Source organism: Blennius ocellaris, assembly GCF_963422515.1.
Source record: "Blennius ocellaris genome assembly, chromosome: 10".
Lineage (NCBI taxonomy): Eukaryota > Metazoa > Chordata > Actinopteri > Blenniiformes > Blenniidae > Blennius > Blennius ocellaris.
The window spans coordinates 1,965,206-1,981,152 of record NC_137659.1 but is presented as its reverse complement, the minus strand read 5'-3'; the positions used below and the strand labels follow the sequence as shown (position 1 = coordinate 1,981,152).

General features: G+C 42.1%; 3 protein-coding genes across 3 annotated transcripts; 1 reads left to right on the top strand and 2 right to left on the bottom strand.

The window, feature by feature from the left end:
- Positions 1 to 510: 510 nt before the first annotated feature.
- LOC308135902 (corticoliberin-1-like) lies at positions 511 to 936 on the top strand (the record flags this gene model as incomplete). Its single annotated transcript, XM_080504055.1, has 1 exon — positions 511 to 936. One exon carries the CDS (start codon positions 511 to 513, stop codon positions 934 to 936), a length of 426 nt encoding a protein of 141 aa, XP_080360181.1.
- Positions 937 to 1,767: 831 nt separating this feature from the next.
- LOC308135896 (E3 ubiquitin-protein ligase TRIM63-like) lies at positions 1,768 to 12,113 on the bottom strand. The gene is made up of 9 exons (XM_080504047.1): positions 11,881 to 12,113; positions 10,925 to 11,097; positions 7,926 to 8,100; positions 6,789 to 6,884; positions 6,331 to 6,564; positions 6,208 to 6,230; positions 4,126 to 4,250; positions 2,985 to 3,331; positions 1,768 to 2,130 (listed from the first exon to the last, which is right to left on the bottom strand). The coding sequence occupies exons 1-9, from the start codon at positions 11,998 to 12,000 to the stop codon at positions 2,053 to 2,055; spliced, it is 1,371 nt and encodes a 456-aa protein (XP_080360173.1). The 5' UTR covers positions 12,001 to 12,113; the 3' UTR covers positions 1,768 to 2,052.
- Positions 12,114 to 14,330: 2,217 nt separating this feature from the next.
- dnajc5b (DnaJ (Hsp40) homolog, subfamily C, member 5 beta) lies at positions 14,331 to 15,677 on the bottom strand (the record flags this gene model as incomplete). Its single annotated transcript, XM_080504054.1, has 4 exons — positions 14,331 to 14,428; positions 15,001 to 15,172; positions 15,268 to 15,481; positions 15,571 to 15,677. The coding sequence occupies 4 exons, from the start codon at positions 15,675 to 15,677 to the stop codon at positions 14,331 to 14,333; spliced, it is 591 nt and encodes a 196-aa protein (XP_080360180.1).
- Between the last annotated feature and the right edge of the window lie 270 nt (positions 15,678 to 15,947).

The following is a 15,947-nucleotide window of genomic DNA, read 5'->3' as shown; positions in this document are numbered from 1 at the left end:
TTAATTTAATTTAATTAAATTTTATATATTATATATATATTTAAATAATATTATATTAAATTTAATTTCTCCTCCTGCTCTCTCTCCCCCTGCTGTCCCTCCCCTCCTGCTCCCTCTGCTCCTGCTCTCCCTCCTCCTGCTCTCTCCCTCCACCTGCTCTCCCTCCTTCTGTTCTCTCCCTCCTGCTCTACATCCTCCTGCGCTTCCTCCTGCGCTCCCTCCTCCTGCTCTACCACCTCCTGCTCTCTCTCCTCCTGCTCTCCCTCCTCCTGCTCTCTCTCCTCCTGCTCTCCCTCCTCCTGCTCTCTCCCGTCCTGTTCTCTCCCTCCTCCTGCTCTCCCTCCTTCTGCTCTCTCCCCTCCTGCTCTCCCACCTCCTGCTCAACCACCTCCTGCTCCCTCCCCTCCTGCTCTCCCTCCTCCTGCTCTCTCCCCTCCTGCTCTACCACCTCCTGCTCCCTCCCCTCCTGCTCTCCCTCCTCCTGCTCTCCCTGCAGACTGTGGCTGGGTCATGAAGCTGAATGTGTTGCTGTGGGTCGCGGCTCTCCTCGGTGCCTTCCTGCCCCGCTCTGCTGACGGCCGGCCCGCCGAGGATCCCGCCACCCGCCGCCTCGTCATCCCGCGGCCGCTCCTCCTCCACCAGGGAGAGGAGTTGTCCCTCCGGCTGGGTGGAGGTGGCTCACCTGCTTCCTCCTCCTCGCCATTGAACCGAGCTCTTCTGCAGCTCACACAGCGCCTCCTGCAGGCCCGAGCGGCGCAGCAGGAGGACGAGGGGGAGGAAGAGGAGGGCGATAAGGGGAAGAGGTCTGAGGAGGCGCCGATCTCTCTGGACTTGACTTTCCACCTGCTCAGGGAGGTGCTGGAGATGGCCCGTGCCGAGCAGATCGCCCAGCAGGCCGACAGCAACCGCAAAATGATGGACAGCTTTGGAAAATGAAGACGGGGCCATCTTCAGGGCCACGCAGACGACCAGAGTCTCGGATCCCGAGGCTCCGAGTCCCAACAACTCCTTGACAGCTATGAAATCTCCAATGTCTTGAACAATTTGATTAAAAAAATTTTACTCAAACATACTTTTCGGCTCCATTTTACGTTCAAGCACAAAAAGACGTCAAGTGAAGCTGAGAATTACGGTGGCCGACAAGAACAAACGCGCTTCAAAACAGAAACGCTTTTTCAAAAGAGAAACACGCTACAAGAGTTACAGCAACGTTAGCCAACGTTACCACTGCAAATACACTGCTCCAAATATCAAGCAAACTAAAGTCAGCTATGTAAAACAGCTAAACGCACACAAGTATTTTCACAGTAGCATCTGAGGGCCACATGTTAAAAAAAAAAGAAGAAAAGACAAAGACGTCACGTACCTTTCCGTGTGTTCTGCCCCACCAACGACAACTGACTCATTCATTCACTCCTTGTTGTCTGTCTCTGCGGTTGAAACTCAGCTCTGCCACCTAGTGGTCTGGAGTCTCTCTTGTAGCGCGTTTCTCTTTTGAAACGCGTTTCTCTTTTGAAAAAGAGTTTCTCTTTTGAAGCGCGTTTCTGTTTGGTAGCGCGTTTGTACTCGTCGGCCACCGTAGAGAAGTCTCTCTCAGCGTCAGTGTGGCTCTTTTCACGTATTCTTTTTTTCACCAAATTCCTGTTATCATTTTACAGATTTAGATTTTTAAATGTTATCACTTTTAGTTAAATATAGGCACATATTTTCTATTTAAAAATATATATTCAATAATCAGTCATTCAATAAAAATGACAGACAAAAGGGTTAATAAAACAATAATTTATTTCACAAAAACAATTTTCCCCAGTGTTTAAGCTTAAACAGCAACATATTTCAAAATAAGTCAAATTCTAACATTTTCTTCTTTTGAGCATTGACTTGGAAAAAAAACATCTCATGCATAATTCTGGATGAGTCCAGAGCAAAAACAACTTTTTAATAGTTTTTTTTGTGAGAAAAATCTAGTTTGAATGTAACAAAAGCCTGCAGGCAGATGAGGAAGAGGAGGAGGAGCACGGTGAGGAAGAGTACCTCAAAATGATGAAGGTGTTATTTCTGGTTGAGCCAGCTGAAAGAGAAAACGTGCTTCGGTCCGTCTTTGTCGTCCGCCTCGCTCTGCTGGTCGGACTGAAGAAGAGAGAGAGAGAGAGAGAGAGAGAGAAGAAGGTGGAGGTTTAATAAGAAATCGATCAAAATGATCCAAAACGTTCAAGAGTTTTAACTCCAACAGGATTTTAAATGTACTGTATGATGTATTTATGTAATATCAGATTTTGTACATTTGGCGGCAGTAGAGAGTCACTTCTGAGCTCCAGCACTCATTCTGACTCCCGTGAGTCTCAAGTTCATTTAAGATCATTTTAATTCTTGAGTTTGTTCTGAACTAGTTTGCGTATTTTCACGGATACCTTTGATATGTTTTGACGTCGTTCTTCCATCTTCATCACGTACGATGTTTCAAAGATTGAAGAACACCGTGGAAACATGTCAAAAGGTCATTGTAAAAAACAAAAAACATAACTACTTGCCGGAAAATAAGGAAGCAAAACACTCGTGTCAGAGTTTATTGCCTCTTCTTATGTTCATGAACTGAATGCAGGAAAACAGACAAAGTGACTCACTGCACCACCTTGTGGAAGAAAGTGGTATCTCAAGTCTTTTGGGGGAAAAAAAGGGAAAAAGGGGGGAGAAAAAGAAGGAAAAAAGCAGAAGAAATGAAGAAAAAAAGGAGAAAATAGGGGAAAAAAAGAGGAAAAAGAAAGAAAAAAGAAAGAAAGAAAGAAAGACAACAAAACCTTGTTACCTTTGGTACGTTTCTCTTTCCCAGCTTGTGTTTGACTGAATATATTACAGGCCGAAACTTTAATCCATGCAACATTGGGGACAAATTAAAAGCCACGTTTGACATGAACATGAAATATTAGAACAGCTTGAGTGGAATCAGCTTGGCGCATCGTGTACACCAATACATGATGTCATACCTGGGAGGCGGAGCTTGCAGTGGGTAGCGGCAGGGGGGAGGGCGCCGGGCCGGACGGCGAAGGGGCGGGATTCTTTGTTTGTGAGGGCGGCGTGGGCGACGTGTCCAAGCGTCTCGGGGCGGGCGAGGTCTCCAAGGCTCTCGGGACGGGCGTGGCCTCGAGGGGTCTCGGGGTGGGCGGGGCCTCCGAGGGTCTCTGGAGCGGCGGTGCAGGCGACAGAGGAAGCGGCTGGCCGGGCGACGGCCCCGCGGCCGCCGCGGGTCCGACGTGCTGCTGCGACTCAGCTCGACTCCCCGCCGACGATCTGATCTCCACCTCGTCTTCATCGTCGTCCTCATCTTCATCAACTGAGGAGCGTGCTAACATGTTAGCATACACGTATCCCAATACGAGTTTCATTCTAGAGCGGCGGCCTGAAACCTTTATGACCAAAAGAGCCACTTTTGCAATTTTCCATCAAATACATTTTGCCTGGAGCCGCAATTTATAACTTTTGTTTTAATTTCCCGTTATTCTAGTGGAGTTTTGTTTTTTGTTTTTTTTATTATTATAATTTTTTAAGCCATTTTAGTAGCTTTAGCTGTTGTGGCTGTTTTCACTGTTTTGAATCGTTTCCGTTTTGCTTTTTTTTTTTTTTTTTTTTTTAATATGAGGCTATACTTTTGTAATTCTTTTTATCTCTTTTAGCCATTTTAAATGTTTCACCGTTTTCTTTTAGGCTTATTTTTTTTTGTTTTAGAGATTGTGACTCTTGGAAATTAGGCATTTAAAAATAGCTTGTTTTTTTTCCTTTTTTGTGCTGTTTTGAAGCATTTTGGATTTTTTAAATAAAAAAAAAAAGTTCTATTGACCTAATTTTTGTTCTTGTTGATGCTATTTTTAGCCATACAAGAGCCCTTATTAAAAGAAATAGTACAATGTACAAATAAAATGAAGAAAATAAGGTTTTTTTTGTTTTTGTTTTTTTTTACATTATATTTTCTGACAGCTTCAGGGAGCCATTACAGCGGGGCTAAAGAGCCACATGTGGCTCCAGGTTGCAGGTTTGTTTTTGTTTGGGTTTTTTTTTCCCACTAATGCTGCAGCTAAACACGGAGGTCATCAAGCGTCTTGTCTCTGGTTGGACGGTGGAGATGTTTACGTTTGACGAACTCCACTTGGCTGAGCGCTTTCCTCTGAGGCTCGAAGTCGGCGGTGAAGTGGTCCATGTTCTCGTAGCCTCGTTGAACTTTGTCCAGGTGCGACGTGCTGGTTCCCTCCACAATCCTGAAAACAGAAAATTACCGCTTGAACCCAACATTGAAACCAGGGATTAACAGATGCCACTTTTTAAAGGACAAGTACAATTACTAACTTATAGCAACATTAAGTCCCATATAACTTCAATCACACGCAAAGTATTTTAATCCTCCATTGTATTGTTGCATAATGTATTGTAGTATTTTGTATGAATTTTAAGAATCCAGGTGTTGAATTTTAATGGTTATTGTCGATGTTAATAATAATGTTCCTGATTTTACTGTAGGTTAAAGTTATAATGTGCATTATAATGTCTTGTTGCATTTTCTGTATAAGATTTTTAACATTTGTAGGAATTTTCATGAAAGCTGGCGTTAAATTTGAATGCTTACTGCTGATGTCATACATTTTTATTGATGTTATATTTGGAAATATGTATTGTTATGTTGTGTTCCTGCAGCTGGAAACTAGCTACAGGAACTAGCTAAATTAAAACGTTGCCCGCGTAACGGCGGGGAGATTTCACTATAACAAGTACTCGGTGCCGTACCTACGGTGGCCCTGAAGTGCAAACCACAACAACAAATCACTAAACACAACAACAAATTCAAAAACACAACTGCAAATTCGAAAACACAACACAAATTGAAAAACACAACACAAATGAAAAAAACAACAACAAATTGAAAAACACAACACAAATGAAAAAAAACAACAACAAATTGAAAAACACAACAACAAATGAAAAATCACAACACAAATGAAAAAACACAACAACAAATGAAAAAACACAACACAAATGAAAAAACACAACAACAAATTGAAAAACACAATGACATTAACTTCAAAGGAAGAGCAGCAGGCGAGCTCTCTGATTGGACGACGGAGCCGTTCAGCCTTTGAACCGGAAGTTATTCTGCCTGGAGAACGAATTTCAAAACATGGAAAAGTTTGTTGACTCCTCTACCGACTCTTTCTCGCAGCTTGGACCAAACATTGTTCCTCCTTTCCTTCCCGGTATTTTCTCCTCTTGAAACTAAACGCGCCACAAGCGAAATGACCTCCGGTTCATAAGCGGTTCTGTCCCGTCGTCCAATCAGAGATAATCTCTTACTGCCAACTGGTTTCTACCGTTTCTGTATAAGTTACCGTCTTTGTGTTTTTTCATTTGTGTTGTGTTTTTGAATTTGCAGTTGTGTTTTTCCATTTGTTGTTGTGTTTAGTGATTTGCTGTTGTGTTTTTGAATTTGCAGTTGTTTTTGAATTTGCTGTTGTGTTTTTGAATTTTCTGTTGTGTTTTTGAATTTTCTGTTGTGTTTTCAATTTGCTGTTGTGTTTTTCAATTTGCTGTTGTGTTTTTCAATTTGCTGTTGTGTTTTTCAATTTGCTGTTGTGTTTTTCAATTTGCAGTTGTATTTTTCAATTTGCAGTTGTGTTTTTCCATTTGCTGTTGTGTTTTTCAATTTGCAGTTGTGTTTTTCAATTTGCAGTTGTGTTTTTCAATTTGCAGTTGTGTTTTTCAATTTGCTGTTGTGTTTTTCAATTTGCTGTTGTGTTTTTCAATTTGCTGTTGTGTTTTTCAATTTGCAGTTGTGTTTTTCAATTTGCAGTTGTGTTTTTCAATTTGTTGTTGTGTTTTTCAATTTGCAGTTGTGTTTTTCAATTTGCAGTTGTGTTTTTCAATTTGCAGTTGTATTTTTCAATTTGCAGTTGTGTTTTTCCATTTGCTGTTGTGTTTTTCAATTTGCAGTTGTGTTTTTCAATTTGCAGTTGTGTTTTTCAATTTGTTGTTGTGTTTTTCAATTTGCAGTTGTGTTTTTTCATTTGTTGTTGTGTTTAATGATTTGTTGTTGTGGTTTGCACTTCAGGGCCACCGTACGTACCGGACCCAAGACTATTACCGGTATCGGTACCAGTTTGAGGTGTCGGGTACAGTACATCAACAGAAACCAACAAAAAGACGAAAAGTTGCATGTCGACTCACTTCTGAAGCAGAGGTTTGGTCGTCTGTGGACAAAAAAAACAAAAAATTCACAGAGAAACTTGGTGAAAAACAAAGTTGGACATAAAAGTGAAACAGGGGAAGACGGCGAGTCGCCGCGCTCACCTGCAGGAACATGGCCATCTCGGACTCGTCCATGGTCTGGATGGCGGTCTCCACCAGCTTGGCGTTGCCGTCCAGGTGCTCGGTGTACTTCCTGGTCAGGTTGCGGATGTAGACGAGCTTCTCCTCCTGCTCGGCGGTGATCCTCACCGCCATCTCGCCTTTCCTCTCCTCCAGCAGAGCGAACAGGCGGTCGAACATCTCGCACACCTTTGACTTCTGCCTGCGGCCGTTCTCCTGCACGCACAAACGTGTCGTCGTGAGACGCGGGCGTCCCGAACGTCTCAAACTGTTCAGGTCGGTAAATTCAACCGTGCTGTGATTCGCTCGCAATCAAGCCTTTCCAAGAACGATTTGGGGAAATGAAGACGTGAGTTGATCGTGCTCACTTGGACGGTTCCGAGTTTTGTCCAGGGAGGTGAAAAAAACCCGAAAACAAGACAAAATGAGGATGAACTCACGTCGACGGCTCTGCAGGTTTCATCCAGCTGACTGATGATGGCCTGAATCCTCTCGTTGTTCCCAACAAGCATGGCGACACAGTCGGCCAGCTCGGCCTGCACACGCAAAACACAGGTGTCGTGTTTCAGCGAGGCTCTTGTTTGGGACGTCTATTTGGTTATACATGTTCTGTAGTAGTAGTAGTCCTCCTCATCATCATCATCGTCATCGTCATCGTCATCGTCATCGTCATCGTCATCATCATCATATGTTCTGTAGCCTATGATAGCTATCGTTAGTTATAGTTAAGATAGTCTGTGATAGTTAGCGTTAGTTAGTCATAGTTATGATAGTCTGATAGTTATCATTAGTTATAGTTATGAAAGTTACCGTTAGTTATAGTTAAGATAGTCTATGATAGTTATCGTTAGTTATAGTTATCATTAGTTATAGTTATGAAAGTTATCATTAGTTATAGTTATGATAGTCTATGATAGTTATCATTAGTTATAGTTATGAAAGTTATCGTTAGTTCTAGTCTATGATAGTTATCGTTAGTTATAGTTATGATAGTTATCACTAGTCATAGTTATGATAGTTATTGTTGGTTATAGTTATGATAGTTGTAGTTATGCTAGTTATTCTTAGTTATAGTTATGATATGTATAGTTATGATAGTCTATGATAGTAACCATTAGTTATAGTTATGAAAGTTATCGTTAGTTATAGTGAAGATAGTCTATGATAGTTATGGTTAGTTATAGTTATGATAGTTATCATTAGTTATAGCTATGATAGTTATGGTTAGTTATAGTTATGATAGTCTATGGTAGTTATTGCTAGTTATAGTTATAGTTAAGATAGTCTATGATAGTTATCGTTAGTTATAGTTATGATAGTTATGGTTAGTTATAGTTATGATAGTTATGATAGTCTATGATAGTTATTGCTAGTTATAGTTAAGATAGTCTATGATAGTTATCGTTAGTTATAGTCTGATAGTTGTCATTAGTTATAGTTATGATAGTTATAGTTATAACAGTCTGTGATAGTTAACAATGGCTGCGGTTCGGAATGTGGAATTGACTAACTGATTTAACTCTGAAAACACAGGTTGTGTAACACTGCGTGTTGTGCGCGGGCGGGGGTTTGTTGACCTTCTGCTGGTTGAAGATGTCGTTGAGCGGCGCCACCTGACAGTCTTTGTGAGCGCCGAACACTTTGCAGAGGGAGCAGGTGGGAACGCCGCAGGTGACGCAGTAGATGTTGATCTTCTCGCCCTCGTGATCCTCACACACGGGCTGGTCCAGCTTCACCTCCGGCACCGGCTTACTGACACACACACACACACACATGCACACGCACACACACACACACACGCACACACGGTTTACTCAGCAGAGTGAACTTTCTTTGTACTACATGGATTGAACCAAACTTGACCTTTGGGTTTTTTTCTGTTCAAAGGCATAAAAAGTTTAATTAGATTTTTTTTTTCCTTTTCCTCCATCCTAATATGTCTTTGTCTCTGAAATGTTTTGATAATTTGTCCATTGATACATTAAATTCTTCCAGAACCAGAATCCGGGAAGCAGCCCAACAGCATGATGGTACCTCCCCCGTGTTTTACAGTGAAACTTGTTGAGATCAAACTGATAAATGGATTTGGACTTGGACTTGGACTTTCTTTATTGTCATTGCACAGTACATCACACAGTGAGGAACTGGCAACGAAATGTCGTTGCTTAGCAACCAGTAAAAAAGGCATTAAAAAAACGTATTTAAATAAAAAAGTAGTTCAAACAGTTAAAATAAGGTGCATATGAACGATAAATAAAAGAGCAGGATGAGAAATGGGATAGATTAAAATTGAATAATTGCACAGTATGATGTTATAATGTTATAATGTAAAATTTTATAATGTTAAAATCTGGTAGTATACAATTTTTTTTAAGTATTTGTTGATAGGAGCCTTTCTGATGCACTCATTCAGCTGTCTGCCATTCGCTTTCATGGAAAAGAAAAAAAAGCAGATTTTTATGCTGTCAAAATAGTAATTTAATGATTTATTTAACTGTTGTGTATCCTAAACATCATGAAATTAGTCTGGCTTGTTGTTTTTTTGGTTTTTTACTCGTGATTATGTTTGATATAAAAACCAAGGAATGTGTGAGATACTAAAGTATCTAATAATTAGATTTTTACGTCAGTGTATACTGTAACTCTAATGCCCCCTACTTTAGGCCTTTGTACGACAGTTTTTCATTTGAGATTTTAGTTTTGAATCATAAATAAATGGAATAAATAGGTCAAAATGAGATTGTATGATTTGGTGTTAAGTCAGTCCCTAGCAGGACTTATTCCCTTTAATTGTCTAAAAAAACAAAAAACAAATATAACAACAAAAAGGAATACATGTAGGATTAAGTTGGTAAATATTTGACCAACATACTTTTATTACATGCAATATATTGAAAGTGTGACAGAGGGAGGATCACACTCAGCCGTTACAACAGATGTGCCTCGAATCTTGCCAAACATTTCAAATTAAAAGCCCCAGTATTTTTACCCACGTTGTCCTGTTGTCAGGTCTGGTTTGCCCACATGAAGCCGAACCTGTTTATCAGCTGCAGGGAACCAAAATAAACCGGCTGCTGTCTCACTGACCCAGACATAAAAATAGAGTCTGAATGTCACAACTTTCAGCCGAGAAGAAGAATTCAGATGGACGGAGGTCACAGCGCCCTCTGCTGGTCACTGCAACTCAAGCTGTTTCTGTACTTCTTGGGTTTGTGAGTATATCTAAAGCTTTCACAACATTTGTACATCAATGCTGGGTTTTTTGTTTTGTTTTGTATTGTTGTCGTTTTTTTTTTAATGTGCTTCTCTTTCAACTTCACTAATTTCTTTCTCTTGGACGTATTGAGTCACACGTTGAACACGAGACGCTGGCGGCATGACTCTTGTTGTGGCTCAGCAGAAACCTGAGCTGTACGGTTTCAACACACCGAGCGACTCCTGGTCAAAACAGACTTCGGATAACGCACGTGTGAGCCGGCGCTGGTTTTCAACATGATCGTTGTGAGAACAACAAAGACGAAGAAGGCTGAAGGTTCAGTCAGTTTAGTGTAACGCCACACTTTAAAAGTTTACCGATTTGGATCGACAACTAGGTTCAAGTACTTCCCATGTGTCTGTTTAAGATTGAATCATGTAAAAAGATTGAACTTTACAAATATAAATACTCTTGATAAACTATAAAGCTAATCACTGAAGAAAATTACCTGTTGTGATGATTTAAAAGAAAATGTCTTTTGAAGTACAGCTGCAGATCAAGTCACATTTTCAATAGAAATTGAAGATGTTTCAAAGGGTTTAATACTTTATGTGTTTTTGTGAAGTTGGACCACTTCTGTTGAAATTATCCTTAAAGCAAATACCTAATCGGCCAATCGCATGGACCAAATTCAGTGAATCTAGGCAGGTGGACATGGCGAAGAGGAGGTGCAGCAATTCAATTTGAGAATGAAAACAGTGAATTAAGTGACTTTGGGCTCATTTAACATTACATTTCAGGCAATCCTATCACACTCAGCGAGTCCCATTTACATTTATACGTCAACATTATCAGGCGCGCCTTGAATATGTTTAGCATTATACAATGTATTTTTCCTGCTATGTCACTGTCCCGGAGTGCATTCACAACAAACGACGCGTCATCGCCAGGTCTGAACGGACCCTATGAACATGGGACGGTTGTTCGTCACCACAAACTACCGATTTTCCCATATTTGGATTTTCACACACACACACCCATATTCACAAAATGACTTGAAGCCAGAGGTCGGAGGAGAATGGACAGACGAGGTCCTCAAAATAACTGCTGGTTAAAACCAACCTGGGCCTGCATCAGAGCACCTCTGAGCTTTGACAACAGAGTCGACACTGAGGGAGCAGGAAACCACTTCTGTCAGCTAAGAACAGGAAACTGAGGCTGCCATTCACACCGGCTCACCAAAAGTGGACGGCGGAAGAACGGAAAAACACGTCGTCTCTTCTAAGGAGTCTTGATTTTCAAAATCTGAGCACGAACAACGTGAACTTCTTGTACGTTCGTTTTAACCTCCACAGTCTCTACGGGTGTGTGTCTGTGTACCTGGTGCTCCCCTGTTTGTACATGTCGATGATATTCTCCACCAGCAGGTTCCTCTGCAGTCCGTACACTCCATGTCGGTCCAGGATCACCTCGTGACGACAGGACGGGCAGCGGAAACGTCCTCCAGACGCCACGGTGCTGCCACTTCGTGTGGACAGGTACGGGTTGGACGCCTGCAGGGCGAAGGAAGGACACACCTTATCTTTTGACTCTAACGTTTGTGCAGTTTGTACAAATGAGACAATACTTGTTTTTCTTTTTTGTTGGTATTCCCTGATCTATCTATCTATCTATCTATCTATCTATCTATCTATACACGTATATGTGGAGAAAGAGAGATGTACATATATCTAAAGAATAGTAACTAAATGCAAATTCTTGATAGGTCTGTTCAAGGATTTGTTTACAACTGGAGGTTGAGGAGGTTTTGCTTTGAGCTGGAATTGTTTCATCAACATCTCTGTTAGCTACACACTTTATTTGTTTATTTTCTCCCCCCTTAAAGAATTTGTTTGTGTCACCTCCCTGAGAAATAGCCGCAAAGTAGTCTGGACATGAAGTGAGTCAGCTGCTGCGTTCAGGGCCAGCCTGTTTATTTTAAATCTGGGCAAACACTCAGCGTGTGTGTGTGTGTGTGCGTGCGTGCGTGCGTGCGTGCGTGCGTGTGTCCAGATGTTTGTATTAAAGACTATTATGACAGTTTCAACCAAACTTCTCAGCGTTTGCGAGCAGCAGAACAAACGAGGGTCTAATACACTGAAAGCTAAACAAGAAAGAGTTTAAGCAAAATGGTACGACTCTGTTCAGTATCCTTGTTTCACCAATCACCAACGTTAGATTTAATTCATAAACCTGAAACGGAGTTCCTATCAAAGCCACCGTTCAGGAAGTCCTTGAACACATCACCAGGGAAGGGCCGCATGTCTGTTTTCAGTGTGTGTGTGTGCGTAGTTCACCTGGAACACGTCATTGGCACACTTGCGGCAGAGGTTGTGCTGGCAGGGCAGGATCACCACCGGCTTGGTGAACATCTCCAGGCAGATGGGGCAGACGAGCTGCTTCTCCAGGCTCTCCATGGCGTCCGGCGGACGACGAGAAGTCACGAGTCGGGAGGAGCGGGGCGACTGAGAAGACGTCCCAGGGGAGAAAAGTGGAGAAGACAGTGAGGCGGCGGCAGCAGCAGACGAGAGTTTTGAGGCCTGTGAGCAGCAGACTGAAGACCCGGGCTGTTTTTAGACAGGCGGACGTCAGCCGTTGCCAGGCCGACATGCCCTTATATGTCAAAGGTCACAGGGAGACATGAAGGGGGGGGGGGGGATAAGTAGTACGTGATGAAGAGGAGGCTGCAGCTCCGTCTGCTGGTGAACTTACTTCTTACCAGGGAGCCATTGGCCAGACAAACATCTATTTCCTGTTGGGTGTTGGAGTCTACCTTGTATTTCTACTCAGACTCGATAAAGTGTCACAAAATCATGACCATGTTCATCCAGGTGTGAGTAAAGTTATTCTAACAGTCTGCAAATACAGAAAGAACACAGAAGATTGTCTCAGCATTGGCTTCCACAACACTGCCTGTCTGGCTGAATTTCTTCCTCGTTTTCTAGGGTAACAGCCACTTTCCTACAGTAAAAGAGCTATGACTGACCCCTAGCGGCAAAAGTGGGTATCGCCACAAAATACCAAAACAAAAGCAAGTGAGTTTTTCCCTGTGACACTGTGCTAGATAGATGATAGAATGATAGAAAAATAACTATGAGGCTCTAAACTCATAAAAGGAACAATTCTGGACATTAAATTTCCTATAAAAGTTCCCAGGGGGCCACAAAAGCGTTCATTGACTAATTTTCTGTCTACAAATTCTCAATTTTTCCCATCTTTCAATGTTGGAATGAAGGCTAGAACTTGATTTCAATTCTATAAATTCACTTTGTGGTGGGGCAAGGTTGGGATTTTCTACAAAAAGCACACTAAAAAAAAATAATCAAGAAATCAGAATAAAGAGTTTACAGCAGCAAGAGAGAATATGTGAACACTTTATGATTAGCTGGTCAGAAAATGTGCATAAATCAATCACAGGAATTGTGGAATGACTTCAAGAGACACCAAAGATTTTCAAAATCTGGATAAACTGAAGCATTTCTGTAATGATGTGATCAGCAGCTTCACATGAGCTGATGTTCCTACCAGCACTGTGTATTTTTTCTTGTGACTTAGACGTCGATCAGATGACTGTTTGTGTTATTGTTTAAAAGTAAAGGAGAGACGCCGCATTGGTTGGTGATGTCATGCCACCAAAGGTTATCTTCCCATATTTATTTCAGGTCACAAATCCCATACATACAAACAAGACTCCAAACAAAATGTTATTTACATCAGGTCATGTAGGATTTTATCTGTAAGCGCTGTGTGAACAGTCTGTTAGGTTTATACTGCCATTTCAAGCAACAGCCAACCAGAGCATTCGTTGGGTGAAAATAAAAGGACAGTAAAGACTCTGAAATATCTGTGCAGAGGTTTCTAACAGTCTGACATCTTAGAAACTCAGAAGAAGAAACTCAAGGCAACACGTTTATGTGCCCACTTTAAAAGGCTTCTGTCCCAGAATCTAAATTTGTTGGTTGCTCCTCAACTCATGAAATAATTTGGTGACTAAATCTAATCACACATGTTTTTATGAATAAACATGTTTGTCATTATTACTATTTTTGCAGCAGGTAAACACTGGTTTAGACAACTGTCAGTAGCAAATTTCTATAATGCATCATGTTCTGTTGAGTCACTGAAAATGACACCTACCACTCTAGAAATATGGACTGAGCACAACTGACCGATAACTAGAATAAAGCTTTTCTTTTGTTTATTCTCACTTTCAAAAATCCACACTGTTTTCCTTTGTGAACATCTGGAATTAAATTTCATCCTCGATCCCAACTTACCCCACAACACAGACTTTCAGCCTTTCCATACCTCGTCGCCTATTCCCCAACTTTGCTGCTGTCACAATTACTGTGAACACTAGAGGGCACCATAGTTTTGAACACCTCACCCCAGCAGCTGATTTGAGTCCATAACTGATAAAAACCCAACATTAACTGTACAGAATGCTGACCGCAAAATAAAAATAAGTCCTGTAAGCAATCAGATGTTGAATCTCGTCTCCATATTAAGACTCAGATCAGTCGCTCACACGAGATAAAATTGGTTTGTTGTCTAAATTACAGTCTTCTGCAGAATTTCACTCAATGTCAGACTGTTGCTTAAACGACTTGTAAAATTAACTCCTGAATGAATATAGCTGCAATGACACAGCTTTATTGTTGGTCATATTGGTCATATAAGTCATATTATAGGTCACATTGTTCTTCTCACAGCGATCGTCAATGCCGTTTCACATTTCCCGTCAGCTTCATGTGTAGGTGTCTCCATATCGACGGTGTCCATCAGTGATCAGCTGTGTTTTCTCACTGGCGTTGGTCGGCTGCTGGATGATCGGAGCTTCAACGTCTGCAAAGGAAAAAAAAAAGTGAAACGTAATTGATTATTATCTTTTCTCTTTTAGTTGAATAATTTTAGTTTGCTTTAGCACAAGTTGCTCCCTTTTCGATGAAATTACATTTAAATCCCAATCTTCCAGTTGCAAGGGAGTTAGAAGGTTAGCGCTGTATTAAATGAAATAAAATTAAACTGTGGCGTACGACGGTGTAGTAGTTACTGCTTTTGCATGTGTGAATTTTCTCTGGTCAAGGTTAAGGTCAACTTTACTTGGACTTCGGCAGATTTGTTGTTGAAGACAAGGCAAATTACAACAAAAACAAACAAATGATAGAATAAAGACATGATGAGCCGATCGGGATTTCTCATAATTGGAGCAATTTGTATTCTGACGAAGACTAAATTTGAAGAAAACCTGCCAATATAGAAATCTGTTTCCGGTTTCCTTCCACAGTTCAAATAAAATGTTGGTGATTTGTTGTGTCTAAATTGATCATAGTCTTGAACGTGGTAGCGTCTCCCTGTGTCTGCATGGTGATGTACTGGTGGCGAGTCAACAAACGTCCGATGTGCTCCCATCTCACCGTCAGTTTCATTACGTATCTCCTCCTCCAGGTCGTCTGGGGAGACGTAGTCTTGCTCCGCCCCCTCGCCGGGGGGCATCGGCCTGAGTTTCCCGCAGCAGCAGTTGCAGCAGCAGCAGAGGCAGCAGCAGCAGTAGCATCCGGTCAGGACCCCACAGACCAGGAACAAACCCTGTCACATGAACACGCTGGTCAGGTCACCTCACCATACCATCTCCGAGTCAGCCCGACATCGGTCTTAAGCCCCCGCCCTCTCTCCCCCCCCACCTTGGCCCACCAGGTGGACAACATGAAGTACGTGTTGACGTTGTCCTCGCCGAACTGTTGGGCCACGTAGAGTCCCAGCGACCCATACGAGTCGTAGATGTTCCTCTTGGTGAGGTCGGACAGGACGGCGTGGGCGCCGTTCAGTTCCTTGAACTTGTCCGCGGCCTCCGGGTTGTCTGGGTTTTTGTCGGGATGGTACCGCAGCGCCAGCTTCCTGAAGCCACACAGAGGGTTCAGCAGTCATCGACCGTGGCTCCAGAACAGAACGCAGGGCGGGGGGGTGGGGGGTTGGGGGTCTCTCACCTGTATGACTTCTTGATTTCTTCATGGCTGCAGCCTTTCTCCAGGCCCAGGATCTGGTACAGAGACTCTCCAGAGGTGGACAATGTTCGCTGCTTGCCGTCAGACATCCTGACACCATCACCTGCCAGAGGTCGGTGAATGACTATCAAATATCAGACGTGTCGGAAAACTCTTTAAAACTCTTTAAGATTTCGATTTCGAAATTGTCTTATCTGCTACTATGAGAGAAAAAAGTAGTACAAGAGTGGTTTTACCCAGTAACAAAGTAGTTTTCTTCTTCATCTGTGAGGCTGGGTAACTCTGAGTATAATCATCAGTGTCACATTGTCACAGACCAAGACAAGACAAGTCCAAATGACCAGCAACAGTTGATGAAA